This window comes from Anas platyrhynchos, chromosome 21 (genome assembly GCF_047663525.1).
Source record: "Anas platyrhynchos isolate ZD024472 breed Pekin duck chromosome 21, IASCAAS_PekinDuck_T2T, whole genome shotgun sequence".
NCBI lineage: Eukaryota > Metazoa > Chordata > Aves > Anseriformes > Anatidae > Anas > Anas platyrhynchos.
The window spans coordinates 18,236,960-18,260,638 of NC_092607.1; the positions used below are offsets into that span (position 1 = coordinate 18,236,960).

The 23,679-nt window shown below is 62.0% G+C and overlaps 3 protein-coding genes across 4 annotated transcripts; 2 read left to right on the forward strand and 1 right to left on the reverse strand.

Annotated features, from left to right (window-relative positions):
• Positions 1 to 291: 291 nt before the first annotated feature.
• CTSA (cathepsin A) lies at positions 292 to 4,612 on the forward strand. The gene is made up of 15 exons (XM_027472775.3): positions 292 to 407; positions 544 to 716; positions 829 to 940; positions 1,032 to 1,082; positions 1,370 to 1,456; positions 1,534 to 1,689; positions 2,023 to 2,114; positions 2,430 to 2,514; positions 2,623 to 2,714; positions 2,913 to 2,991; positions 3,143 to 3,291; positions 3,363 to 3,438; positions 3,530 to 3,619; positions 3,746 to 3,847; positions 3,985 to 4,612. Exons 2-15 carry the CDS (start codon positions 544 to 546, stop codon positions 4,066 to 4,068), a joined length of 1,428 nt encoding a protein of 475 aa, XP_027328576.3. The 5' UTR covers positions 292 to 407; the 3' UTR covers positions 4,069 to 4,612.
• Positions 4,613 to 4,951: 339 nt separating this feature from the next.
• PLTP (phospholipid transfer protein) lies at positions 4,952 to 9,406 on the reverse strand. 2 transcript variants are annotated; one of them, XM_027442898.3, is made up of 16 exons: positions 9,068 to 9,406; positions 8,238 to 8,359; positions 7,969 to 8,068; positions 7,775 to 7,903; positions 7,520 to 7,675; positions 7,284 to 7,347; positions 7,051 to 7,114; positions 6,868 to 6,959; positions 6,578 to 6,754; positions 6,379 to 6,438; positions 6,119 to 6,283; positions 5,911 to 5,978; positions 5,786 to 5,828; positions 5,537 to 5,600; positions 5,388 to 5,464; positions 4,952 to 5,286 (listed from the first exon to the last, which is right to left on the reverse strand). In XM_027442898.3, the coding sequence occupies exons 2-16, from the start codon at positions 8,350 to 8,352 to the stop codon at positions 5,146 to 5,148; spliced, it is 1,515 nt and encodes a 504-aa protein (XP_027298699.3). In that variant the 5' UTR covers positions 8,353 to 8,359; positions 9,068 to 9,406; the 3' UTR covers positions 4,952 to 5,145. The 2 variants fall into 2 exon arrangements, with proteins under 2 accessions (XP_027298699.3, XP_071882449.1); XM_072026348.1 differs by lacking the exon at positions 9,068 to 9,406.
• A 1,216-nt stretch (positions 9,407 to 10,622) lies between these two features.
• On the forward strand, positions 10,623 to 22,882 carry PCIF1 (phosphorylated CTD interacting factor 1). The gene is made up of 17 exons (XM_038166137.2): positions 10,623 to 10,780; positions 11,068 to 11,176; positions 13,790 to 13,928; positions 14,126 to 14,250; positions 14,713 to 14,850; positions 15,786 to 15,916; positions 16,155 to 16,309; positions 16,546 to 16,693; positions 16,895 to 16,978; positions 17,476 to 17,575; positions 17,773 to 17,935; positions 18,619 to 18,791; positions 19,292 to 19,378; positions 19,883 to 20,067; positions 20,574 to 20,667; positions 20,872 to 21,047; positions 21,881 to 22,882. Exons 3-17 carry the CDS (start codon positions 13,805 to 13,807, stop codon positions 22,110 to 22,112), a joined length of 2,115 nt encoding a protein of 704 aa, XP_038022065.1. The 5' UTR covers positions 10,623 to 10,780; positions 11,068 to 11,176; positions 13,790 to 13,804; the 3' UTR covers positions 22,113 to 22,882.
• Positions 22,883 to 23,679: the final 797 nt, after the last annotated feature.

The window sequence follows — 23,679 nt, forward strand, 5'->3', positions numbered from 1 at the left end:
GAGCCGCGGCACCACCGGGGTCTGGCACCGGCCCGGGGGGGGTTGGGCCCGGTCCCGCGGCGCGGAGCCCACGCGTGGGGCTGCCACGGGGAGACCGGGCGGGGCTGTGCATTGCCGTGCTGGGTTGTGCATTGCTGTGCCGTGCCGGTGCCGGTGCCGTTCGGGGCCGCCCCCGCTCCGTGCCGGTGCCCCCCCCGCGTCACGCGGCGCCCACGAGCTCGGGACCCGCGCGCGGCGTGGGGGTGGGCGGGGCCAGGCGGGTGGGCGGCGCGCTGATTGGCCGCCGCGAGCCCCGCCCCCCTTCGGAGCCCCGCCCCAACTCCCCGTGCACGTGACCGGCGGGGGTCATATGGGCGGCTGTCACGTGCCCGCGGCGCTGCGCCGCCGGGAGCCGCTGCGGGAGCGGGGTCAGCGGGGGGGCACCGGGACCGGGGGGGGCTCCGGGAGCGGGGGGGGGGGGCGGCGGGGCCGGGGCATGGGGGGGGCTCCGCGGCCTGGGGGGGTCCCCGTGCGCGCCCCCAGCCGCGTGTCCCCGTCCCGCAGATGCTGCCGGCCGTGCCCGTGCTGTGCGCGCTGCTGGCGCTGGGGCCGGGGCCGGGCCTGGCCGCGCCGCCCGAGCACGAGGTGCGCGCCCTGCCCGGGCTGCCGAAGCAGGCGGCGTTCCGGCACTTCTCGGGACACCTCCGCGCCGGGCCCACCGCCCGCCTGCACTACTGGTACGTGGGGGGGGGGGGGACGGGACCCACCGGTGGACACCCCCCGGGCAGGGCCGGGGCCGTGCGGGGGCTCACGGTGCCTCCCCGGTGCCCTCCCGGGGCTCTCCCGCAGGTTCGTGGAGGCGCAGAGCGACCCCCGCGGCAGCCCCGTGGTGCTGTGGCTGAACGGCGGCCCCGGCTGCAGCTCCATGGAGGGCTTCCTGAAGGAGCACGGCCCCTTCCTGGTCAGTGCTGGTGGTTGGGGGCTGGGGGGGGGGGGGGCTCCGGCCCTGCCGTGCCCGCTGACCGGCGGCCCCCGCTGCATCCCCCCCGCAGGTGCAGCCCGACGGGGTGAGCCTGAAGTACAACGAGTACGCCTGGAACAAGGTACGGGCAGGGCACCAGCAGGGAGTGGCCCCGTCACAGCCGCTTCCTGCAAGGGGCGCGGGCGGCTCCGGGCCAGCTCCTGCCGCCCTCCGGCGGGGCTGAGCCCCCTCTGCCCGACCCCCCCTGCTCTGAAACCCGCTCCCAGTGGGGCAGCCCCGCGGCCCCCCAGTGCAGCACTGGTGCTGCAGACACAAACACGGCTGTAGATGAAGGCCAGCAGCCCGCTGCCCCAGCCCCGGGAGCCGGGAGGGCTTCCCCTGTCCCGCAGCTCCCCGCTGTCCCCGCAGGTTGCCAACATGCTCTACCTGGAGTCCCCGGCTGGCGTTGGCTTCTCGTACTCGGATGACAAGAAGTACGCCACCAACGACACTGAGGCGAGTGCCCCCGGCTGCTGGGAGCCCCCGGCCCTGTGCCTGCCCCTCTGGGCTGTGCTCACCCCCTGTGCCTGCAGGTCGCTCACAACAACTACCTGGCGCTGAAGGAATTCTTCCGCCTCTTCCCCGAGTACTCCAAGAACGACCTCTTCCTCACGGGGGAGAGCTACGGGGGGGTTTACATCCCCACGCTGGCCGAGTGGGTGATGCAGGACCCCAGCCTCAACCTGAAGGTGAGCGGCACCGCTCTGCGTGGGGCTGGGGGCGGGGGGCTCGGCACGGCCTCACAGGGCCCGGCCGGCAGCTGCAGCGTGGGGCCCGCTCCAGGGCCTGGCCCCGCTGCCTTTCATCTCCCCTGGGGTGCTGGCAGCAGCCGCTGGCGGATGTGTCCCTGCTGCGTGGGACCGGGGCAGCGCTCGGGCACCCGCAACCTTTCCTGTTCCCCACCGTGGAGTAAACAGAGACACAGCTGGGGCCACATCTGCTTCCTGCCTGACGCTGGGGCCGCTGTGACCGCCCTGCGGGGAGCCGGGACGCCGCAGAGCTGTTTCCTTCTTGCTTCGCAGGGAATCGCCGTGGGAAACGGCCTCTCCTCCTATGAGATCAATGACAACTCGCTGGTTTACTTCGCCTATTACCACGGCCTGCTGGGAACCCAGTAAGGGCTGGGGGAGCGCTGGCGCTGGTTCTGTCCCTGGGAGAGCAGGAGGGGGGCACAGCGTGGGGCAGGGCCGGCTGGGTGAGCGGTGTGGGGGACGGGCAGGCTCCCTGCCTTCTGGGCAATCCCTGGCTTGGGCTGATCCTTGGGCTGTGGGGGTGGCCCCTCGTCCTGCATGGCCCCAAGGGCTGTGGTTGTTCGGGGCTCTGCCAGCCCACAGGGCAGGCAGAGGTCCTGCAGCGTGGCCGTGGCTGCTGGTTGGTGTTGGTGTTAGCTCTGGCAGCTTGCTGCAGGCTCTCTGGTCTCTGCCCGCAGGCTGTGGAAGGACTTACAGACCTTCTGCTGCTCCCAGGGGAAGTGCAACTTCCACGACAACTCCAACCTGAACTGCACGCTCAAGGTGGGGGAGCCAGAGCCCCGGGCGTGTGCCCCTCTCCAGTGCCTGTGAGTGGCTCCTGTCCCTCAAGCATCCTGCTCAGTCCCAAGCCCTTCTTGTGGCTCGTTGCAGATGGAGGAGATGATCCAGATTGTGGAGGAGTCCGGCCTCAACATCTACAATCTCTACGCCCCGTGTGCTGGCGGTGTCCCTGGGAGCATGAGGTGAGAGCGGCCGCAGCAGCAGAGCCGAGTCCTTGGGCACTGGTTTGCAGCGTGCGGGCTCCCTGCCTGCAGGGTCGTGGTGGGGCGGGCAGGGACCTGCTGGCAGGGCCTCCTCTTCCCTGGGGGGCCCCAGGTTGTTCCCCAGCCCCTCATTGCTCCAGAGCTTTCAGCCTGACTCCGTGCTTGGTCTGCCTGCAGGTACGAGGGCGACTACCTCGTCACCCACGACCTGGGAAACTCCTTCATCCGGATGCCGCTGAAGTTCTCCTGGCGGCAGGTGAGCCTGGTGCCGTGACACGGGGCTGTGACACGGGGCTGTGACACCCTCTGCCTGGCCGTGCTGCCTGGGGGCTGAGCGGGCAGAGCAGCCCCTCCTGAGGAGCAGCGCGGAGCTGCAGCTGCTGCAGGGCCTCTCCTGCCCCTTCCAGAACCTGTTCCGGATGCCTGTAGCCCGTAAGAAGGTGCGCATGGACCCGCCGTGCACCAACTCCACCGCCCCTACCATGTACCTGAACTCCCCGGAGGTGCGGAAGGCTCTCCACATCCCCCCTGAGGCCCCTGAGTGGCAGGTGTGCAGGTGAGCGAGCTGCGGGCCGGGATGGGGCCAGGAGGGCGAGGAGCTGCCTGGTGCTGACGCTTCTTCCCCAGCTTCGAGGTGAACCGCAGCTACAAGCGCCTCTACATGCAGATGAACGAGCAGTACCTGAAGCTGCTCGGAGCCATGGTACGTGCTGGGGGGGCAGCTCTCCCCACGGGGCCTCCTGCCTGCCCGGGGCCGCTGCCCTGCGCGGTGCTCAGCTCCTCCTGCTCCGCAGAAATACCGCATCCTGGTGTACAACGGGGACGTCGACATGGCCTGCAACTTCCTGGGGGATGAGTGGTTTGTGGACTCCCTGTGCCAGAAGGTAACCGGGCAGAGCAGGGGCTGAGCCTCGGCACCAGCCCCGGGGAGCTCCGGGCTGCCCAGGGCCCAGTGCAGCGGGGGGAGCCGCTGGGCCGGGTGCTGACGGTGCTGCTGCCTCCGGCCCCAGGTGCAGGTGGCTCGCCGGCCCTGGCTCTACACCGTAGGAGGCGAGAACCAGATCGGGGGCTTTGTGAAGGAGTTCACCAACATCGCCTTCCTCACCGTCAAGGTAGGGCTGCGAGGAGCTGCTGAGCGGGGGCACGGGGCTGCTGGCCGTGCTGCGGGCAGGCAGCAGGGTGGGGGGGAGCGGCGCTCGCTGCTGGGGGGGGGCACTGACACCCCCCTCCTCCTGCCTGTTCCCTGCAGGGAGCCGGCCACATGGTGCCCACGGACCAGCCCCTCGCTGCCTTCACCATGTTCAGCCGCTTCATTAAGAATGAGCCTTTCTAGGAGCTGCCCCGGCTGTGCGTGGTGCTTCCCAGCTGCCTGCACGCGCCGGCTGCCTCCTGCATGGCTCGGCCTCGCTGCTGCTTGGCTGTGCCACAGAACCAGTCCCTGGCTGCTGGCGGGACGCGGCTCAGCCTGGCAGGACGGCAGCCGGGGTAGGCGGCGTGGAGGGGGGCTGCCTGCGGGCTGGGGGGAGAGGAGTCCCCGGGGCTCCCTCCCTGCTGGGCCCTGCAGCTGCCTCTCTCTGTGGCTTCCTCTCTCTCCTCCTGTCTGTCCCTGGAGGCAGTCACTTCCCTCTGGGCTGGGAGCAGTCCCTGCCACTTCCCCTCCGCACTGCAGCCTCTGCACGCACGTTGCCCCAGGCGGGCTCTGAGCCAGCTGCTCCCTGCTAAGCACAGTTCAGGTGGGGGCTGCCCCCCAGGGGCTTCCTGCCCCCCCCCCCCGAACCCACTCTCAGATCTCAGCGGAAGGTGACTTACAGTGAAGACAATCCCCTGCCTGGGGCACGCAGTGCTCTTGGGACCTCACAATAAACTCTCTGAACGAGGTTGTTCTGCTCCTCATTAACCAGCTGCTCCCCCCTCTCTGCTCCCCTTCGCTTTGCTTTCCTTGGCTCTCTCAGGCGCTCTGCTCCTCGCCCAGCATCCAGCAGAGCCGGGTGCTGCTGCGCTCTGTGGGACCTGGGGCTCTGCACCCTCCCTGCAGGGGCACTGGGGCTCCCCAGAACTCGGCCACCCCCAGGAGCAGGGAACGCACGGCGGCTCCAGACCCCTCTGGTGCTGCTCTCAGCTGTGTTGCCTCCTGGGGGGAGCAGCGCTGCCTCTCTCGGCTCTCCCCCAGGGCTGGCAGCCGTGGGCTCATCCTCCAAGCAGCGAGGCAGCGCGGGTTGGCGTTGAGTGGTTTATTAGTGTAACGAGGGGGTGCAGCAGGGGTTCCCAGAGCAGCTGTCTCCGCCTTGCTGCCACCCACCAGGGCGCGGGGGCCCTGCGGGATGTTCTGGTGGTGCTGGGGGGGCCGCTTCCTACCTACAGCCTTCGGGTCCAGCCCGGGATCTGTCCAGCGTGAAGGAGCGAGGGGGAGCTACGGCTGGCGGGGCCCTGCGCTGGGCGCTGCGGGGGGCGAGGTGGGGGCTGCGGGGGTCGTGGGGACGGCGCGGTATTTCTCAATCACTTCCCGCAGCCCCTTCTGGAAGTGGAGATCGGCTCCCACCGTGAGGAAGCCCTGCGAAGGGGAAGCCGATCAGCCCGGGGCTGCCTGTGCCTGCGCCCCACCGGGCACGGTGCCTCCCGCAGGTCCGGGATGTCCCGGTTGCACTCACGCACCGCGTGGTTGGTGACCACCTCCCTGGTGAAGTCCATGCCCTCCGGCAGCGGGATCTGCACCCCCTTCCTCGTCCTCTCTGCGGGGAGGAGGCGCAGTGAGCAGCGTGCCCCTGCCCCAGCCCAGCCGCTGCGGGCAGGGGGCTGCTTACCATTGATGATGGGCATGATGGTGAGCTGCAGCAGGGTCTTCAGCGGGGCCTGCAGCGAGAACAGCTGCGGGAGAGGAGAGGACAGGAGGGAGGGTGAGCACCCAGCGGGGGGGCTGCCTGGCAGGACAGGCTGTGCCTGCGCTTCCCAGGGCCTGGGCTCCCCTCCCTTCCCCCCCTGCTGCTCCCAGCTGTGGCTGGGGGCTGCTCAGGGAGGTTGGACCCCCCCGGGCTGTCACCAGCCCTGCTCACCGCCAGCGACTCCAGGGCTGACTGCTTGGAGTAGATGCGAAACCTGCGGGAGGGAAAGCTGCTGTGAGCCAGGGCAGAAGGGGCTCATCCCTGCAGCCCCCCCAGGACCCCAGCGCGGGCCCTACCGCCGCAGGTCCAGCTGCACGCGCAGCGCCTTCCCCTGCAGGAACACCTTGGCGCTCAGCTTCGTTTCCTAGGGAGAGAGAAGCGTGGGAGCCCTGCTGCCCCTGGGCCCTGCTGTCCCCTTGCTTTGGGACCCGCAGCCCTCCTGAGGGGGCAGCACTCCTGCCCTGTGTGCCGGGGGCTGTGCTGGGGGGGGGGGGCAGCGCTCACCATGGCCATGCTGGAGAGCTGCACAGCAGGGCGGCCCGCAGGCACCAGCGAGATGTTGAGGAAGGCAGAGACGGAGACGGAGGTGCCCGAGGGTTTGATCACGCAGCGGGGAGGGGCCGACACCTGAAGCACCAGGCGCAGGGGCGCATCCACCACGGCAGGGTTCTGGGGAGGCAGCGGGTGAGCCAGGGCACGGCCGTGTCCCCACACACCCAGGGCCCCCCCGTGACTTGCCCACCCCGGGAGCGAGCTCCCCTCACCAGCATGAAGATGGTCCCGAAGAAGGTGGCTCTCAGCAAAACCTCCAGGTCCTTGGGCACCTGCAGGGAGCAGAAACCTCTGGCTGAGAGCCCTTACTGCTGCCCCCGGCAGAGCTGCTCCCCGGGCAGCACCTCCTGCCTCCCGCTGGGTGCTTCCCCCCTCCCCAGCCCCTGCCCAGTGGTGACCCCCGCTCTGCACCTTCTCCCCCTCGAGCTCTATGGCCAGGACGCCCGCCTGGAAGTAGGCGTGCATGGCCGAGTCGAAGAAGTACTCGGAGAAGGCGACGTAGACCATGCGCTCGGTCTCCTTGATCACCGGCTCCACCGCGTGGTTCTCCAGCTCCTGGCTCTCCCTCCCACGGTAGAAGAACATGCCCTGGGGTGTGAGCAGCAGAGGTTTCTGCAGCCGTAGCGCAGCGAGCCCGGTGCCGTGCTGCACGGGGCGGCTCGGGGGGAGCAGGGGGAGGCAGGGCAGGACTTGGTGCGCACCTTAAAGTCCAGGTCAAGGGTGTCCAGGGAGACGGACGGATCCTGCAGGAGGGAGTAGTCGATCCCAATGTGGTCATCCACGTAGTTCTTCACTGCCAGGAAGAGGCTCTGTCACGGCAAAGCCTGCAGGACACCCCGCGGGGCTGTGCTCGGCTCGCCCCCGTCCCACAGAACAGCGCTCACCTGGCACCGTGTCCAGCAGCGAGTTCAGCAGCACCAGGCTGGCGTGCTCCAGGGACGGGCAGATCTGAAAGGGACGTGGCTGGGGTGAGGGGAACCACGGCGGTGGGGCCAGGGCTCCTGGTGTGGCTGGGGACCGGGGCCCTCCTGCACCTTCCCTGGGGGCAGCCCCTCCTGCTGCGGGACCAGGGAGGGCCCCACGTCGCTTCCGTGCCCCATCCCCGCTCGATCCCTACCTGCTGGCTGACGAGGAAGCGCATCCCCGTGACAATGAAGGTGCTCAGGAACTCGTAGACCTTCCTGCAGGACACAACAGCTCTGCAGCAGCCTCCAGCCCTGTCCCCCCACCCCTTGTGCCTCAAAGAGAGCACGGCCTGGCCGCGGGGGGCTGGCACGGGGTGAGCTGGGTGCAGGCAGAGCCAGCCCAGTGCCCGGCAGAGGGACACGGCCGCCACGGCGGGGTCGGGGGTACCTGAGCGTGCCAGAGAAGCCCGCGTGCATCCTGGCGATGGAGGCATTGCACGTCATGTTGGAGATCTTGAGGCGCCCGACCTCGTCCTTGGCCAGCCGCAGCACCGTGTGGATGTGGACGCCATCAGCAGAGGCATTGATGGACCCGATGTCGTAACTGGAAGAGACGGGAGGAGCACGGAGCTCTGAGCAGCTCCAGGTGCCTGTTGGCCCCCCCGGGGCTGTGGCCCGGCGGGCAGGAGGGGGGGGCACTCACAAGAACCAGTAGAGCAGCTGGCGGCGGAAGCGCAGGCTGATGGAGGCGTTGTTGATGTCGAAGGCGAGGTGCTGCCGCGGCTGGAAGCGCAGCTCGGAGAAGGGCAGCTGCAGGTCCAGCACCTTCACCCTGCGGGGAGGGGGCGGTGAGCCCGGCACGGGGGGCGCCGCGCGGGGGGCGAGGGCGGCACTCACTGGCTGATGTTGTAGTGGAACTGCCCCTCCTGCCCGTGCAGGTCGGACACCGTGATGTTCTCCAGCTCCTGCTCCACGAAGCGCAGCCCCTCCTGCTTCACTGCAACGCAGAGCGAGGCCGGGCTGGCACGGGGGGGGCTGCGCCGTGCCCCGGCAGCGTCGCCCACCCGGCCGCGCCCCGGCTCCTCACCCGCTGCCCCCACTGGGGTGGCACCCAACACCTGCCTCTCACCCAGGCCCCGGGAGCGGGGTCCCGGCCAGCCCCTTACCCAGGTCCAGCCCCTTGGAGGTGATCCGGATCCTGCAGCCGGGGGGGCTGCGCGAGGCTGTGGCCAGGCAGGGCAGGAGGAGGAGGAGGAGGAGGAGGAGGCTGCCGGCAGCCATCTCGCACCTGGAGGCAGAGCAGGGGGCAGCGTGGGCCGGTCCCGGGGGGAACAGAGCACCCGGGGGGGAATGTGGCTGCTGCCTGCCCTGCCCGTGGCGTGGGGGCACCCCAGACCCTAGGACCACCCCAGGGCTGCGCTGCACCCCGCACCCCGAAATCCCAGCGCTGCCCAGGTCCCCCAGGTCCCCATCACCTCAGTGCCCGCGGGCCAGCAGCCCCCTCCCCGGGGTGCTCCCCCGGCCGCCCCCATGCACCCAGGGGCTTGCCCACCCCCAGGGCGTGCTCCAGGCGGCTCCTGCGGTGGCTGCAGCGCCCGGCCCCAAACCACAGGGCGAGGCACGAGCCCCGTGGGTGGTGGGGCAGCGGGGAGCCCAGCACGGCGCAGGGAGGGAGCCTGGCCCTGGGGCCTCCCCAGCAGCCACGGGCAGACCCCGGCCGCCCCCCAGGAGATGTGCTGCTGCCCACAGCCCTGTGGGTGCCGGGCTGGGACGGGACGGGAGCTGGAGCCTCCCCGTCCAGCAGCGGCAGGCAGGGCTGCTGCAGGGCTGTGGGACCGTCCAGGGTTTCCCCACAGAGTTTTTGCCTGGTTCTCTGCACGGCAGAGGAGGGCGAGCCCCCTCCTGCTCGGGGTCCAGAGCCTCCATCCTCCCCCGAGGGCCACGCACGGCCGGGGGGGCCCGGCCGACACAAAGCCGGCTGGGTTTGGGTACTTACAGTGACTTGTCCCCGGCTTCCCTGGTGTGGGGAAGCTGAATCACGTGAAGGGAGGGAGGGAGGGAGAGCACCAGTGGCTCCAGGAGTTTCTTTTGAGCTGGCTGAGGTTCCCCTGCCTTTATACAGCCCACCAGCCGCCACCCCTTGTGGGCCTGCAGCGGGGAGGAGACAGCGGGACGGGAGGCTGCCGGCCCCACAGCGCGGGTCCCTGCCAGCACCCGCAGCCAGCGGGCGGCTCGGACCCCCCGGGCCTGGGCTGAGCTCCAGGCCCCGCTCCCACCAGGCACACAGCACCCCCGGTGTGCCCCCGTCCCGTATGGGCAGCCACCACCAGGTCCCTCAGCATCACCGGGCATCCCGGCCCTGCTCGGCCCCGCGTGGTGAAGCCCCGCACGTGGGGCCTGGCCAGGGCAGCTCAGGGCAGTGCCACCCCCACCCCATGGGTGCCAGGCTCCTGCCAGCCCCGGTGCTGCCCGGTGGGCTCGGCCCCGGGCCGCAGTGCAAGGCAGGACCCTCGGCCCCGGGCTGGGGGACGCTGCTTTGTGCCCGTCCGTGCTGGGAGCCCAGCGGGGAGGCTGCAGCAGCTGCCAGAGCCTCGGAGCCGCTCCCGGGACACAGCCTGGGGGCTGCAGGGCTTGCTGCTGGCTGCCTGGGGGGGCTCGGCACCGGGAGGGGCACAAAGCAGGACCCCCACAGCCCCCCCGCTGCCCTCCTGACCCAGCAGGCGCTGTCCTTGGGGTGGGGGCGGCCGGGGGGGCTGACACAGCAGCAGCTCCGGGCCCAGGGGGGGCACAGCCTCCTCCTGCCGCACACCCCGTTGGGTTCCAAGGCACCGGGCTGTGGGCTCCGTGCTCCCGGAGCCCCCCACAGCCCCCCCCCCGGTGCCCCCTTCCCCCTCCTCCCTCCCCTGCGGCCGGGCCGGGGGCTGCTGACACAGCACGGCCCAGAACTGCTGCGCCAGCGGGACCGGCACGGGGCAGGGCCGGGGACAGCCCCGGGGAGCGGGGGCAAAGGGCAGCGGGGGGGGCCCGGGGCTGGGAGCTGCGGGGTGGGGGGGGTGGGGGCCGTGTGTCCGTGTCTGTGTCTGTGTCTGACTGTCCCTCTGTGTCTGTCCGTGTCCGGGCCGCTCCCGGTGCCCCCTCCCGGCCAGGCGGGGCCCCGCTCAGAGCCCCCGGTGCCGGGGGGGGGTCACGAAGCCCCCGGGGCTCGGTCCGAGCGGCTGCCCCGGGGGGGGCGGGGCGGGACCGGGGGGGGGCGGGGGCAGCCCCCGGGGCCTCGCCCTGCGGCCGGGGGGGGGTTTTGGGGGCTGGGGGGGGGCTGGGGGCGGCCCCGCCACGCGGCGGCCCCGGGAGCGGCCGGGCCCGGCCCAGCGCAGGGCGGGCGCCGCCGCCCCTCAGTAAAGATGGCGCCGGGGCAGGCGGGGCCGCCGCCCCATTGCGCACGCGCCGCCCCCGGCCGCCGGAGCGCGGGCCGCGCGTTGCGCAGGCGCGGTGCGGCGGGGCCGAGGCGCGGGGGGCGCCGTGCGCCTGCGCGGGGCCGCGTCCCGGCGGCGGCGCCTGCGCGGTGCCGAGGGCGGGGCGGCTCCGCGCCTGCGCAGCGGCGGCCCGCGGTCCCGGCGCAAGATGGCGGCGGCGGGGCGGGCGAGGCGGAGGTGGGGCGGCGGCGGCGAGCGCGGCGCTGCGCGGAGCCTGCAGGCCCCGGCCTCACGCCCAGGTGAGCGGCGCCGCCGCGGGGCCGGCGGGGGGCGGGGAGCGGCGGGGGGCGGCGCGGGGCGGGCGGGGCGGGAGGCGCGGGGCCCGCGGCCGCCATCTTAGAGCGCGGCCGACGCCGCCCGGCCCGGCCCGGCCCCTCCCGGCCCCTCCGCTCCGCCCGGTGCGGGGCTCCCGCCGCTGCCGCCGCGCCTGCGCGCCCCGGCGGCCCCCGCCCCGCCCCCGCCCCCTAACGGCGCCCTCCTGTCCCCGTCCCCGTCCCCGTCCCCGTCTCTGTTTCCGTCTCCGCAGCGGCCCCCGCGGGCCAGGCGCGGGACGCCCCGCTATGAGGATGCGGCCCCGAGGCGCCAGCGGCCAGCACGGAGCGACGGCCCCGCGTCCCGGCAGGCAGCCCGGCCCCGTAAGTACCGCCCGGCCTCTGGGGCGCCGCCCGGCCCCGCTCCTCCCGCTCGGCCCCGCGGCTGCTCACCAGGCCCGGCCCCTCAGCGCCTCCGGGGGGCGGCCCCGGGGCTGCGGCAGCGCCTCCTGCCCGGCCCAAGCGGCCCCTCGGTGCCCGGTGCGTTCACTGCCTCGGCCCCGGGCAGTCGGGCGCGGGGATCGGCACTAGGGCAGGGAGCAGTGCCGGCGGGAGGCAGCAGTCCCTGTCCCCTCGGAGCGGGGCTGAGGGCAGGAGCCGCTGCGTCCCCGCTGGCTGCCACCACTCGCCTTTGTCTGCGCTGCTCCCGTCCTGCCTGAAGTCCTGCCCTGCTGCAGTGGGTACCAGGAACGGTCCTGTCCGCTGTACGGCTCTGCTCTGTGTTGTCTGCCGCCTGGCTGTGCTCTCTGGCCGTGCTGCTGCTCCTGGGCTGTAAGCTCTCTGAGCAGGGCCGGTGCCGTGCTGTTTGAAGTGCTGTGTGCCTCGCTGCGGGGTATAAACAATGCCATAACCACCACAGAGTGATTGCCCAGTCCCTCTCGCTGCCTAAGACACAACGGTAGCTGCGTAAAAGCAGAGCTCCTCCTGTCAGCATGCTGTCCCTTGGCTTTATTCCTTTTCCCAGAGCTTAAGGATGCTTGCATTTAATGCTCATCAAAATTGATACAGTGACAAAGCTTCTTGTCCCCTTCCCCTCCTCTGCTTTATCCACAAATGGTAGAAGGCAAACCCAACGAGCCCTGTCTGTCAGCTCTTTGAGCTATCAGTGGTAAAGAACCTCTGGAAGTTGCTGCACGTGGCGGGTGCTGTCCCATCGGGGAAGATCTCAGTACCCAGCACTGTGTAATTCCTACAGAACGTGCGTGGCTCATGCCGGGAGTTCTGGCCCCGTCAGTACGGATCCGTTGTAACGGGCTGTCTGTGATGTGCGAGACACGGTGACGGCTGCGTGTGTCAATAGGTTTTAAGGAGGAGGGGCTAAACACATTTTAAAAAGTTTGAAGCACGGGAAACACGCAACGGGGCTCACAAGGTGCAGCCTGGGACCCTCGGTCTGTGCTGAGCTGTCCTGCACCCAGTGCCTGGGATGTGTTCTGGGCCTTGTCTCGGGTGGCCGTGCTGCGTGTGGCAGCCAGCTGCAGGGTGCCTGCAGGGTCACGGCAGGGCCGGAGTTCAGGAGGAAGTGTCAGTAAACAAACGTTGTGCAACACCAGAGCTGAGGTGATTAAACGCGATCGGGCACGGGCTGTGCAGCAGGTGCTTTCCCCTGTGGACTTGGACATTGTTATCTCCATAGTTGTGAGCAGAGGCTGCCACACCAGGGTTCTGCAACGCCCTGCACCTTGCCTTGCTTCCCGCTGAGGGCAGGATGGAGACGTTGAGGAAGAGGGAAATATCTTCCAAGGACCTAGAGTTCCTCAGCCCCGCTGTGCATCGCGCTGCTCTCGCTGTCAGTGCTGTAGAGCCTGCCAGCTCCCTGCTGATTGCTGATCGTTGTCAGCTCCTGCTGTTCTGCACTACTGGAACAGCTGGTGGGGTTTTTCTGGATGAGATGGGGAGTAGGGATGGGTAAATTCAAAATAATTCAGGGCACAAAGCAGAACTTTTACTTAAGAGGTGAAATACAAGGAGGCCTCCTGCTGGTGCTGTTCCTCAGACCCGTTAGAAACACTTAATGCACGACTGTGCTCCTGCAGCTCTGACTGATGTGCAGGTGGCCTCCAAAGGCCGGGATAGAGCTGGGTGACAGCACGGAGCTAGCAGGTATTTGAAGCCTTGTTCCCTGTTTGTTGCCAGCGTGTTTGGGGTTGCCAGAGAGGAGCAGTCTGTAACGACTGACTCAACAGTGCCGCTTCAGAAACTTCCCTGGGGAAAGAGGGGTGAATACGAGAGGAGAAACCTGGCTGTTCTGCAGCTGGGAACATTAAATGATGATGAAGAGAAGCTTTACTGTTTCAACGGAGTTTATTTTGTATAGCTGTTGTTATGCAAATGAGAAAATAGCAAAGGCTGAAATAGCCTGGCTGAGGCCTGACAGTCTGGGGCTGGAACAGAACGAGGAAAATAACTCAGGAGCTCCTCACTCCTGGCCTGTGGTTCTGTGAGCCACCACAGTCGTCATTAGTGAAGCACTGGGGTTGTTTTGTATAGCAGAAGCTTTTTAATTAATGCCTTTTGCTTAAATTACGTGCAGTTACCTGTGTGTAAATACCGATTTTAACTGTCTCAAAGGATAACAGAGCAGTATGGATAGCAGTGCTGGCATGGTGGAAGGCAGTAGATGTTCTCAGAAGAGTTTTTTATTTCTTAAGTGTTCAGTCCTGCTGAATGGCATGAAATGCTGCACGTCTAGGAGAGCTCTGGCTGGAAAAGGGGAGCATTTTCAGTGCTGTCCATAAGAGCTCCCTGAGCATCCATGGCTCAGCATCCCTTACAGCTAGCTGTACCCAGTATAGCAGGTACTGCTCAGGCCTCAGTGTTTGCACTGGTTCAAGTCGTGTTATCGTGAGAATGAACTTGGGCTGTTACAGCTGAGTGGGCCAAGTGAATCTGGGCTCTTTCCTGCTGTAACGTGGACTTTTTGTGTATTTTTTCTAGTGTGGTTGCTGAGAGATGGCCAATGAGAATCACGGAAGCCCCGCGGAAGAAGCATCTCTAATGAGTCACTCACCTGGCACTTCCAACCAGAACCAGCCCAGCTCCCCCAAACCGATGCGACTGGTGCAGGACCTCCCAGGTACTGGCTCTGCTTCTGCGAAGGCCGGGCACGGAGTTCTGCAGGGCCTGGGTAGCAGGGGAGGGAAGGTGGAACGGGGCTGCCGAGAGCGTTAGGAGTGGTGCATGTTTCAGAGCGTGCTGTGATAGGGACGGGGACGTGAGGAGTGCGGCTGCTCCTCAGGACTGGGCTTGTCCTGACTCCTCCTGTCCTCTCAGATGAGCTGGTGCAGGCTGGCTGGGAGAAGTGCTGGAGCAAACGGGAGAATCGCCCTTACTACTTCAATCGCTTCACCAACCAGTCTCTGTGGGAAATGCCTGTTCTGGGACAGCATGATGTCATTGTAAGTAACCGCGTACCTCAGGAGGTTGTGCTGACACTGGGGTGGGTGTTCTGCTGGGATCTGAGATTACCTGGGTGGGAGGGGAGGGCCCTCTTTACCTTCAGAGCTCTTCTCCAAGTCCAGCATCTGACTTGGTTCTGAGGGAACATTCCTCATCCAGGTGAATGCTCTGATAGTGCTGTTGCAGGTGTAGTACACTGCTCAAAGAATGCTCAACCTGGGAGACTTGTGTGGTATTTTTCTCACCTAAATCTCAAACTAAAAAACAAACCAAATAAACCATGCGGACAGAAGCATAGAAGGGAATTTTTCAGCTTTCTGCAGGTGTATTGGTATCCTTATTTCTGTCCACTTGGGAGCCGGTGGCAGTGAAAAGGGAAGTTAAGAAGTTTTATTGCCTTTGGTACTCTGCAGTGGCAGCTGGTGAACTAATAAGTGCTGTTGTTGTTTGGACACTCTTAGTCAGACCCTCTGGGACTGAACGCGGCTCCTATGCCACTGGAAGGTGGAATGGTAGAGACCTCCCTGGACAGCAAGCAAAGGAAGAGGAGATTCTCTGAGGAGGTTGCCCCGAGTGGCAACAGTGTGAAAAAGCCCAAGGTGGGTCTGGTGTTGTGGGATGGATGTTTAAGGTTGCAGCTGTTGTTTTGAACTGTGCGAGATCAGGCCACTGTGGTATAACTCAAGCTGTAACAGTTCACGCTCCAGAATTACAGAGTTACAGAAGTGGAAGCAGACCCAGGTCCTGCTCATTTGCCATTTATCTTACAGCCTGAGGTGGAGTGTGGGAGTTGAGAGATACCATGTTTCTCAGTCATAACCTGCTAACGTGTATGTCCCTGGTAACTCCGGCTAAGTGCAGGCAGAACGTGCCCTGCCAATTCACTGCTGTTGTGCTTTAACCCGGCTAAACACCACACAGCCTCCCTCTCTGGGATGGGGGAGAGAAATGAGAAAGTGAAGCCTGTGAGTTGAGATAAAGACAGTTTATTAAGACAGGAAAATAATTATAACAATAATAATAACAATAATGATGATAATAGTGCTATTAATAATAGTGTGTACAAACAAGTGATGCCCAATGGAATTGCTCACCACCCGCTGACTGATGCCCAGCCTATTGCCCGAGTGGTCCGGCCCCCCACCCTGGCTAGCCCCCCCTATATATTGTTTAGCATGACATCAGATGGTATGGAATACCCCTTTGGCTAGTTTGGGTCAGCTGTCCTGGGTCTGTCCCCTCCTAGCTCCAGCTGCACCCCCAGCCTGCAAGTTGGCAGGACAGAGCAAGAAGCTGAGACGTCCTTGGCTTGGTGTAAGCACTGCTCTGCAGCAATTAAAACATCGGGGTGTTATCAGCACTCTTCTCATCCTAAGCCAAAACATAGCACCCTACCAGCTACTAGGAAGAAAATTAACTCTGTTCTAACTGAAGCCAGGACAACTGGGTATCCTGAGAGGTGTTGTTGGGTATGCTGGGACGCTTCCCTTTTGCCTTTCTCTGTGGGGCAGTAATTCATCTTCTACACGCCCAGGTGGATGTTCCGGGGAACCCAGCCGCTCAGCCAGTCCCCATCTCTCCCAGTATTCCAGGAACCTCTGTTTTGAAGGCATGGTGTGTTTCACCTGAAGATAAACAGCAGGCGGCTCTTCTACGACCAACTGAGTGAGTTGTGTCCATTTGTCTTCTGTTCTTTTCTTGGTAGTAGGCTAGAGACAGCTGATTTTCTAAATGCCTTTGAAGAAGAACCTGAGGGACGTGACAAGTCTCCTGTGTCTTTGCAAGGAATCTTGATAGTTTGATTTCCTGGTTGGTAAAACAGCCCCAGGAAGCATCTTTAGAAGCAATATTTGATAATTAGCCAGTGATCTGACCATCAGGTTGACATTTTTTTCTGCCATAGAGTATACTGGGACCTGGATATTCAGACAAATGCAGTGATTAAGCAGAGGGCACCGTCTGAAGTGCTCTCTCCACACCCCGAGGTGGAGCTGCTTCGATCCCAGCTCATTCTCAAGCTGCGGCAACACTATCGTGAGCTCTGCCAGCAGCGAGAAGGTAAGTTCCTGCTGTGCTCCCCTTATTTGTCTTCTCAGTCCTACGGTACCTTGGTGTTCTTCCATCTGGTTCGCATCTGTCTCTTTCCTGTGGTCTCCTGTTTTTGTGATGGTTACATTCTCTTTGATGTTGTTTTAAGGCTGTAAACTCATTAAGCTGACCTCCAGTGTTGATTCTTGTCAGAGCTTCTGGGCATCTCTTCATATTGATTTGACCCTTTTTCTATGCTTCTCCAGGGATTGACCCCCCAAGGGAGTCTTTTAACCGCTGGATGTTGGAGAGGAAGGTGGTTGATAAAGGGACAGACCCTCTTTTACCGAGTGACTGCGAGCCAGTAGTGTCACCTTCCATGTTCAGAGAAATCATGAATGACATTCCCATCAGGTACTGTTGAAAGACAGGACAACTTTCTGGGTTGTTCTTTTCTTGGGCTAGTCCAGTGATTTACCTGCTGCGGATTTCTGCTTTCGTATTTCACTTTCACTGACGAAGTGGTTAAGGTGCTGTTTATATAAAGTTTGTGAACTGGATTGGGTCTTCATGGCAGCCGTGAAACTGATGCGTGTGAATTTATACTTGCCTCAGGCTATCCAGAATCAAGTTCCGGGAGGAAGCCAAGAGACTGCTCTTCAAGTATGCTGAGGCTGCAAAAAGGCTTATTGAATCCAGGTGGGAGTTCCTCTCGCAGTGCTGTCACTTTCAGAAATGGGAAAAAGTTTATAGGAACTTCTAGGAGGAGCTACAGTGTCCCGCCCTATTCTGGATAGGTCATTATCTTACAGAGGAAAAGCAAGGTTAAGAACACATGGAAGAAAAACGGTGGTGGTGGAGGCATCTTTTGCTAGTGATGTTGTCATGAAATCAAACATGGGGAAGCTGTGAATGTATGCAGAGATGAGCCAGAAGCTGTGTGACACTAAATACGGAATGCCTTCTGTCATTTATTCCTGAGATAATACAGGAGTGCTTGGGCCCCTCCTGATAGTAAAGAGAAACAAACTTAGAATGGTATTTTATTACACCACGTATATCATGGGAGGGGAGTGACAGGCGAGGGCCCTGAGGATGTGTCAGCAGCTGTGTTCCCCCACTGATGGATCACTGTGGTAGTCTGGATATATCGCCGGGCCCCTCTGGGTTAAGTTGCACTTGTCTGTTTTGTGCAGGAGCGCATCACCAGACAGCAGGAAGGTGGTGAAATGGAACGTGGAGGACACCTTCAGCTGGCTGCGACGGGACCATTCTGCTTCGAAGGAGGATTACATGGTCAGTATCCCTCCGGTGCAGCTGAGCGCAGTGAGCCGAGGGACAGATGGGGTGGTCAGGGCCAGGCAGAGGAGCTTGAGAAGGCTGCGATTGCCTTCCTCTGGTCTGTGACATGGAAGTGGCACAGGCACGGTCATTCTGCATAGCTCCGGAGAGTGAGGAGGTGCCTTGTGCAAGGGGCTCTTCTGGTTATGCAGGACCGCCTGGAGCACTTACGCAAGCAGTGTGGGCCCCACGTGTCTGCTGCAGCAAAGGACTCTGTGGAAGGCATCTGCAGTAAGATTTACTACATATCCCTCGAATACGTCAAGCGCATCCGGGAGAAGCATCTTGCCATCCTCAAAGAGAACAATATATCTGGTACACAGTAAACCTTTCTCCTACTCCTTGGTCCTTGCTTCCTTCATCGCTACCATTCTTTAACCCTCCCTTTTGCCTTTGAGCCTTAGCTCTCCTCAGACACACTCCTTCCAGACCCCAGTGTCTTTCTTTTGCCGCTTGTTCTTGCTGCCTGTCTTCCCACCTGATTGCGATTCCATCCAGCTGATCTTTTCCATGAGCTCTTTTTGTTCTGCCAAAGCTGAGGCTAAGTTGCTGTCCAAAATAGTTAACCACAAGGTGGCAGAAAGGCTCCTTTGCCTCCTGCGCTTGACAGCCTGGAAATGTTTACCGTTTTTAGAATGAGTTTGGGACAAACTGAAATAACAGTAATGACAAGGAAATTGTTTTACTCATGCAGAACATGCCTTATGATGCTGGCATGGTTGTGTACAGTCTACAGGTCTCCTGTGTTACAGATGGAGAAATACTGGGACATGGATCCTCTCCATGCTCCAGCAGCATTTGATAGGATTAATTTGGGGAATCAGCTCTGATCTTAGGTGGCTGCCTGCATGCTGTGTGTGAAGGGCCACTGCTGCGTTTTGGGGGGGACTCTGCTCTTTTAGCCTTACTCCTGTCACTACTTGTTTTGAGGTGGAAGGAAGATCTGTTCCAGATGTCCTTGGATTCTAACGGACTGCCTTGATCTTTATTCTCTGTAGCTGAGGTAGAAGCTCCTGAAGTCCAGGACAGGCTTGTGTACTGTTACCCAGTGCGACTGGCCATCCCCTCCCCTCCACTCCCCAGTGTGGAAATGCACATGGAAAACAATGTGGCATGTGTGCGGTACAAGGGGGAAATGGTGAAAGTGAGCCGCAACTACTTCAGCAAGCTGGTAAGGGCTGGCTGCAGGCCTGCGTGACTGTCGTTGCAAAGCGCTCTTTGGTGAGAGCTTCCGTTTCTCCTTTTGCTCTGAGTGGAGGGACTGTGCAGCAGGGCAGAGCGCTGACCTGGGGGGGGCTGCCTGATACTGCCCGAGTAGTAGCAGGCACGAGCACAGCTTCCTTCTTCTTAGTCAGGGGCAGCCTTCTGCTGGGAGCACTTAAAAGGCGCTGTGTGTGTGCTCTGGGTGCGTGCTGTGTAGCAAGAATGGTTGTACTCACAAGAAGGCTGCCCTTGCTGAGAGGCCCTTGCTGATGTGTTGCATTCCTGCATGCTAGTAAATAGCTGGTGGTTCGTTCACGTGGTAAAAGCAGATGTGCTGAAAAACCTTTGTGCAGAGCCCCACCTGCTCCTCTGTACGTCACCGTCTCTCATGCCATGACGTGTCTGTGTGCTGCCTGTCCGACCTTTGTGGGTGCCGCTGTTTTTTAATGGCTGGGCTTTCTCTTCCAGTGGCTCCTCTATCGGTACAGTTGCATTGATGACTCTGGCTTTGAAAAGTTTCTGCCCAGGGTTTGGTGCCTTCTCCGTCGATACCAGGTACTGTCTCATCACAGTTGTGTGTCAAAAAGCCCTAGTAATAGTGGGGACTTGGCTGTCATTATTCTGGGAGGTCCACAACTCTGGGAGCCTGGTACAAAACGGCTCCCGTGGGGGCTGTTGTCTGCCCCCATTGTTTTGAGGTAGGAGTGTAGCCTGGGGAGCAGTTGTGATCTTGAGGGGAGACCTTGGTGGGGATGAAGATAAATCGTTACAAAAAACCTTCAGTAGTTCATGGCATCGCCGTGGGGGCTAACTGAAGGTTCGTGGGGAGTCTGTAAAAACTGACAGTTGCTTTGTGGGGCCTGAGTTAGTGAAAGTATCTAAAGAGCGTTCTTGGGTACATGCAGGGGACCTGCACGAATTTGAGAAAGGATGAGGAGGCCCTGCATACCTAGAGGAGTGGGTGCATGGACATGTGGCCCTTGGTCTGTGTTCAGTGAAGGGAACAGAAGGCACAGCAAGTGCAGGCAGGCACTTCTCACCGGGATTTGCTCTCCTCAGATGATGTTTGGTGTGGGTCTGTATGAAGGAACTGGCCTGCAGGGGGCACTGCCCGTGCACGTCTTTGAAGCCCTCCACAAGCTCTTTGGAGTGAGTTTTGAATGCTTTGCCTCGCCTCTGAATTGCTATTTTAAACAGTACTGTTCGGCCTTCTTGGATACAGACGGGTATTTTGGATCCAGGGGGTGAGTCTTACGTTCCAGTGCCCTTTTCTGCGTGTCTGTGTGGGTGCGTGTGCGGTGCGATGGCTCCGGACAGGGCTGACAGCTCTGGGAGCTTATGGCCGTAGCAGGCTGAGTGGTGCCTGTGCAGGAAGCTGTGTGCTCTGGGCCTGCTGAAAGGCAGCGAGTGGACCTAGTGGGGCAGCCAGGAGTGTGCTGCTGGTCTGGTTGGAGGTGTCCCGTCCCCACACGGTGCACTTTGTGAGCCTGTCAGTGCTTGCCCTTATTCTGGTGAAAGGGAGAACTGAGCCCAAAGCAATCAGCTTGAATCAGCAGTCAGCACTCAGCAGCTGCAGCTGGAATATGTCCCCAGTGACAGTTCTGTTATTCACAAGTGGCAGGCCTCATGCTGCTGGGAATTCAGGCCTTCTGAGAGCATGAGTGTCCTTTCTGATGAAATGGCTGCTTGTTAAGGTATGAAAGTTAGAATTCTAGCCTCTCTGACAGGGATCTTTGCCTTTTCCCTCTAGCCCGTGCCTGGATTTCTTCCCTATAAGTGGGTCTTTTGAGGCAAATCCTCCATTCTGTGAGGAGCTGATGGATGCCATGGTCTCTCACTTTGAGGTATGTTCGCTCACCCATGTTCTGAACGGAGCTGTGCAGTCGTCCTCTGCTCCCCACTGCTCTTGTACCCTCATAACAGGGCTGTTACTCGGAGGGCAGAGGATTGTGACTGCTGCTGCACTGCTCTGGAAGCAGAAATGTTTCTTGTAGAAGTCATTAGGCATTTCACTGCTTAACTGGGGTTTTGTTTTCTTGTTGGACTAGAAACTGCTGGAGAGTTCCAGTGAGCCCCTTTCCTTCATTGTCTTCATCCCTGAGTGGAGGGACCCTCCTACACCAGCCCTGACCCGCATGGAGCAGAGCAAGTTCAAGCGGCACCAGCTCATCCTGTCAGCCTTCGATCACGAGTACCGCAGCGGGTCTCAGCACGTCTGCAAAAAGTAGGCTTTCCTCTGGGGTCCTTCTGGGGATGCGTTTCTGATGAGCAGCCTCTTAGGAGAGCCATGAGACAGAAACATCCTAGCCCAAGTGGAAATCAGTGCAAAGTAGGGAAGAGGCAAGGAAAAATTCAATGCGTAATCATCCTGCATTTTTAAGAGAGGAGTTGTGGAATCCAGAGTGTTGTGGATTTTTGCACACATTTAATGACTGCTGAGGTATTTCACTAAAAAATTCGTGAGTGAGGTATTCCTTCGGTCCAGCCTGAACGGTTCATCCCATCTGGTGCTGTGGTGATCGCCTGTGTCCCTCTACCAGCTCTCCACTCTGGTGAGCCACAGCTGAGGAGTCTTTCCTGGGCTCCCACATGCCGTAGTGCTTCGGTCATTCAGCACCGCTCTGAAGGAAGCAGAGGGAGCAGTCAGGATCTTGGCCCTCAGTGGGGCAAGTGGCCCTTGGTCTGCTGCTTAAGCAACAAGTTCAAGGCACGGCTGGTTTAAGCAACGAGTGCTTGAATGCCAAGTTTTCTGAAGCTGGTCAGGGTTGCTGTGAGATGCATTCTCTCACTGAGTACTTCAGGGACAGCAGTGTCCTGCTGCACCTGCTGGCCAGGGAGCTGCTTGGCTCAGTGCTTCTCTGAAACACAGCGAGCCTCTGCCTTCATTCAGTCTGCTTCCTCCTTTCTCATAACAATGAAGGACGGGGAGGAAAAATTGTCCTAAGAACGACACGCAGGAAGAGGAGAGGCAGGTGCCAGGAAAGGTGTTCCCCTTAGTTGTGTGCCTTCTTGGTGGGCCAGGGGGAGGTGCTGAGCGCCTCTTGTCTTTCCTCACAGGGAGGAGATGTACTACAAGGCCGTGCACAACACCGCCGTCCTCTTCCTGCAGAACAGCGCAGGCTTTGCCAAGTGGGAGCCCACGCCAGAGCGGCTGCAGGAGCTCGTTGCGGCCTACAAGCACTCGGGCCGCACCCTCAGCTCCTCGTCCTCGTCGTCCTCGTCCTCCTGCGACAAGGAGCGGGAGCTGGGCCGCGAGCAGAGCGGCAGCCGGGAGCCGAATGCCAACTGAGGTGCAGAGGTGAGAGGCAGCAGGGGAGGCGCCGGCGGCCCCGAGGAGGCTCGCCAGGGCAGGCGGAGAGACTGCTGGCTGCGCAGCACCGGCCCGGGGGACTCTTGCCCGGCGGCTCCACGGCACCGCCTCGCCCTGCGAACTGCACGCTGCCCGCGCCCGGCAGCGCCACGGAGCCCCCGGCCGGGAGAGGAGCTGGGCTGCAGCCACGCCGCGGGGCGAGGGAGCCACGCGTGGGCGGCAGGACGAGCGCCCGAGCACGGAGGGAAGCGAGGAAGGAAGGGGCAGCAGGAGGCCGGCCGGAGGGACGGCCGGAGGGCCGGGCGTGCCACGGAGGGGCCCCGGCGCCGGCAGGAGGAGCGCGGGCAGAGCGCGGGGGCTCCCGCGGCCGGACTGGCCCCAGCGCAGCTCCGTGTCCATAGTGTAAATAGTGTGCGTGGCGCCCGTGCTCCTGGCAGGGCTGCTCCCATCGCCCCCGCGTTTCTTTTCCACGTGTGTGAGTCCCGTGTTCGCCGCCGCTGTGTTACCGTGTAGGAGAGGAGCGCAGGAGAGGAGTTCTTTGGTGTGTAAAGACGTCTTTGCAGCTGTTTTGTAGTCGTTGTGGTTTTTATGCGGAGCCTCCGGGCTGTATTTAACCTCCTTGGGTTTTGTTTTGTAAGGATTAATTTAACACCGCTAACCATTTTATTACTTTTATCGAGAAGAGCAAAGTCTATTTTTGATTTCCGTTTCCTAGTTCTTAGGAACATTAAAACCAGCATACAGCTCTGCCCCGTGTCCGTGGCTTTCCTCGTCTGTCAGCCGTGGGTCTGTGGTCAGCCCCGGCCCTTGCCTCAGTCTCTCTCCGGTTGAACAACGGAAAAATGTTTTGGGTTCTTTTTTTTTTTTTTTTTTGCAGAACTCATCCTTTGAATCTCCCTGACAAATTGATACAATTACAGTACACTAGAAAAATACTGGAAAATGTGTAAGACCCAGAACATTAAGTGTTAGAAGGTACTCTGACTAATAAGACACGGTTGCTGGTCATGAAAATATGGGTAGCTTTGTCCAAATATTAAGACAACAAATGCCACAATGAGGGGAAGACTACGCTGGGTGTTGTGATGGCACAGAAAGTCTGTAACAGAGATCAGCTCCAGATCCCACAAGCAGAAGGGAGGCAGGTTTTCAAGGACTTGGAAGAACCGGGATGCCATCTTCTCATACCTTTGTCCACCTGGAGGAACGGCAGCAGGACCTGTGCGGTGTAGAGGAGCCTCAGGCCTTGGAGAAGGGGACTGATGGCACGGAGAAGAGGAGAGGCTCTGCCAAAGGCCTGATAAAAGCAGCTTAAGGCCACGGTGGCCCGAGGGGGGGGGCAGGGGGAGGTGGCAGAAGCAGAGGGAGGTGGCGCCGGACGGAGACAGCTTTAAAAATTGTTCTCGCCTGAGCCAGCGAGCTAATGGAGACACAGCATAAACACCCGGCCAGAGACGAGCAGCTCTTCAGGACAGATCACCGTCATCAGCCGTTCTCACTGCTGCTCATGAGATCTGGTGGAAGGGGACCTCTCGAGGTTTGCTGT

What these genes read in the sequence shown, in the direction of transcription:
- PCIF1 (XM_038166137.2), top strand. Translation starts at nt 13,805, where the DNA reads ATGGCCAATGAGAATCACGGAAGCCCCGCGGAAGAAGCATCTCTAATG. An exon ending in ACAGTGTGAAAAAGCCCAAG is followed by an intron (nt 14,851 to 15,785) that starts GTGGGTCTGGTG and finishes CTACACGCCCAG; the next exon opens with GTGGATGTTCCGGGGAACCC. An exon ending in TCTCAGCACGTCTGCAAAAA is followed by an intron (nt 21,048 to 21,880) that starts GTAGGCTTTCCT and finishes CTTTCCTCACAG; the next exon opens with GGAGGAGATGTACTACAAGG.
- CTSA (XM_027472775.3), top strand. Translation starts at nt 544, where the DNA reads ATGCTGCCGGCCGTGCCCGTGCTGTGCGCGCTGCTGGCGCTGGGGCCG. An exon ending in CACGGCCTGCTGGGAACCCA is followed by an intron (nt 2,115 to 2,429) that starts GTAAGGGCTGGG and finishes CTCTGCCCGCAG; the next exon opens with GCTGTGGAAGGACTTACAGA. An exon ending in TGGACTCCCTGTGCCAGAAG is followed by an intron (nt 3,620 to 3,745) that starts GTAACCGGGCAG and finishes CTCCGGCCCCAG; the next exon opens with GTGCAGGTGGCTCGCCGGCC.
- PLTP (XM_027442898.3), bottom strand. Translation starts at nt 8,352, where the DNA reads ATGGCTGCCGGCAGCCTCCTCCTCCTCCTCCTCCTCCTCCTGCCCTGC. An exon ending in CTCCAAGGGGCTGGACCTGG is followed by an intron (nt 8,069 to 8,237) that starts GTAAGGGGCTGG and finishes TCTGCGTTGCAG; the next exon opens with TGAAGCAGGAGGGGCTGCGC. An exon ending in AGCTCTCCAGCATGGCCATG is followed by an intron (nt 5,979 to 6,118) that starts GTGAGCGCTGCC and finishes CTCTCTCCCTAG; the next exon opens with GAAACGAAGCTGAGCGCCAA.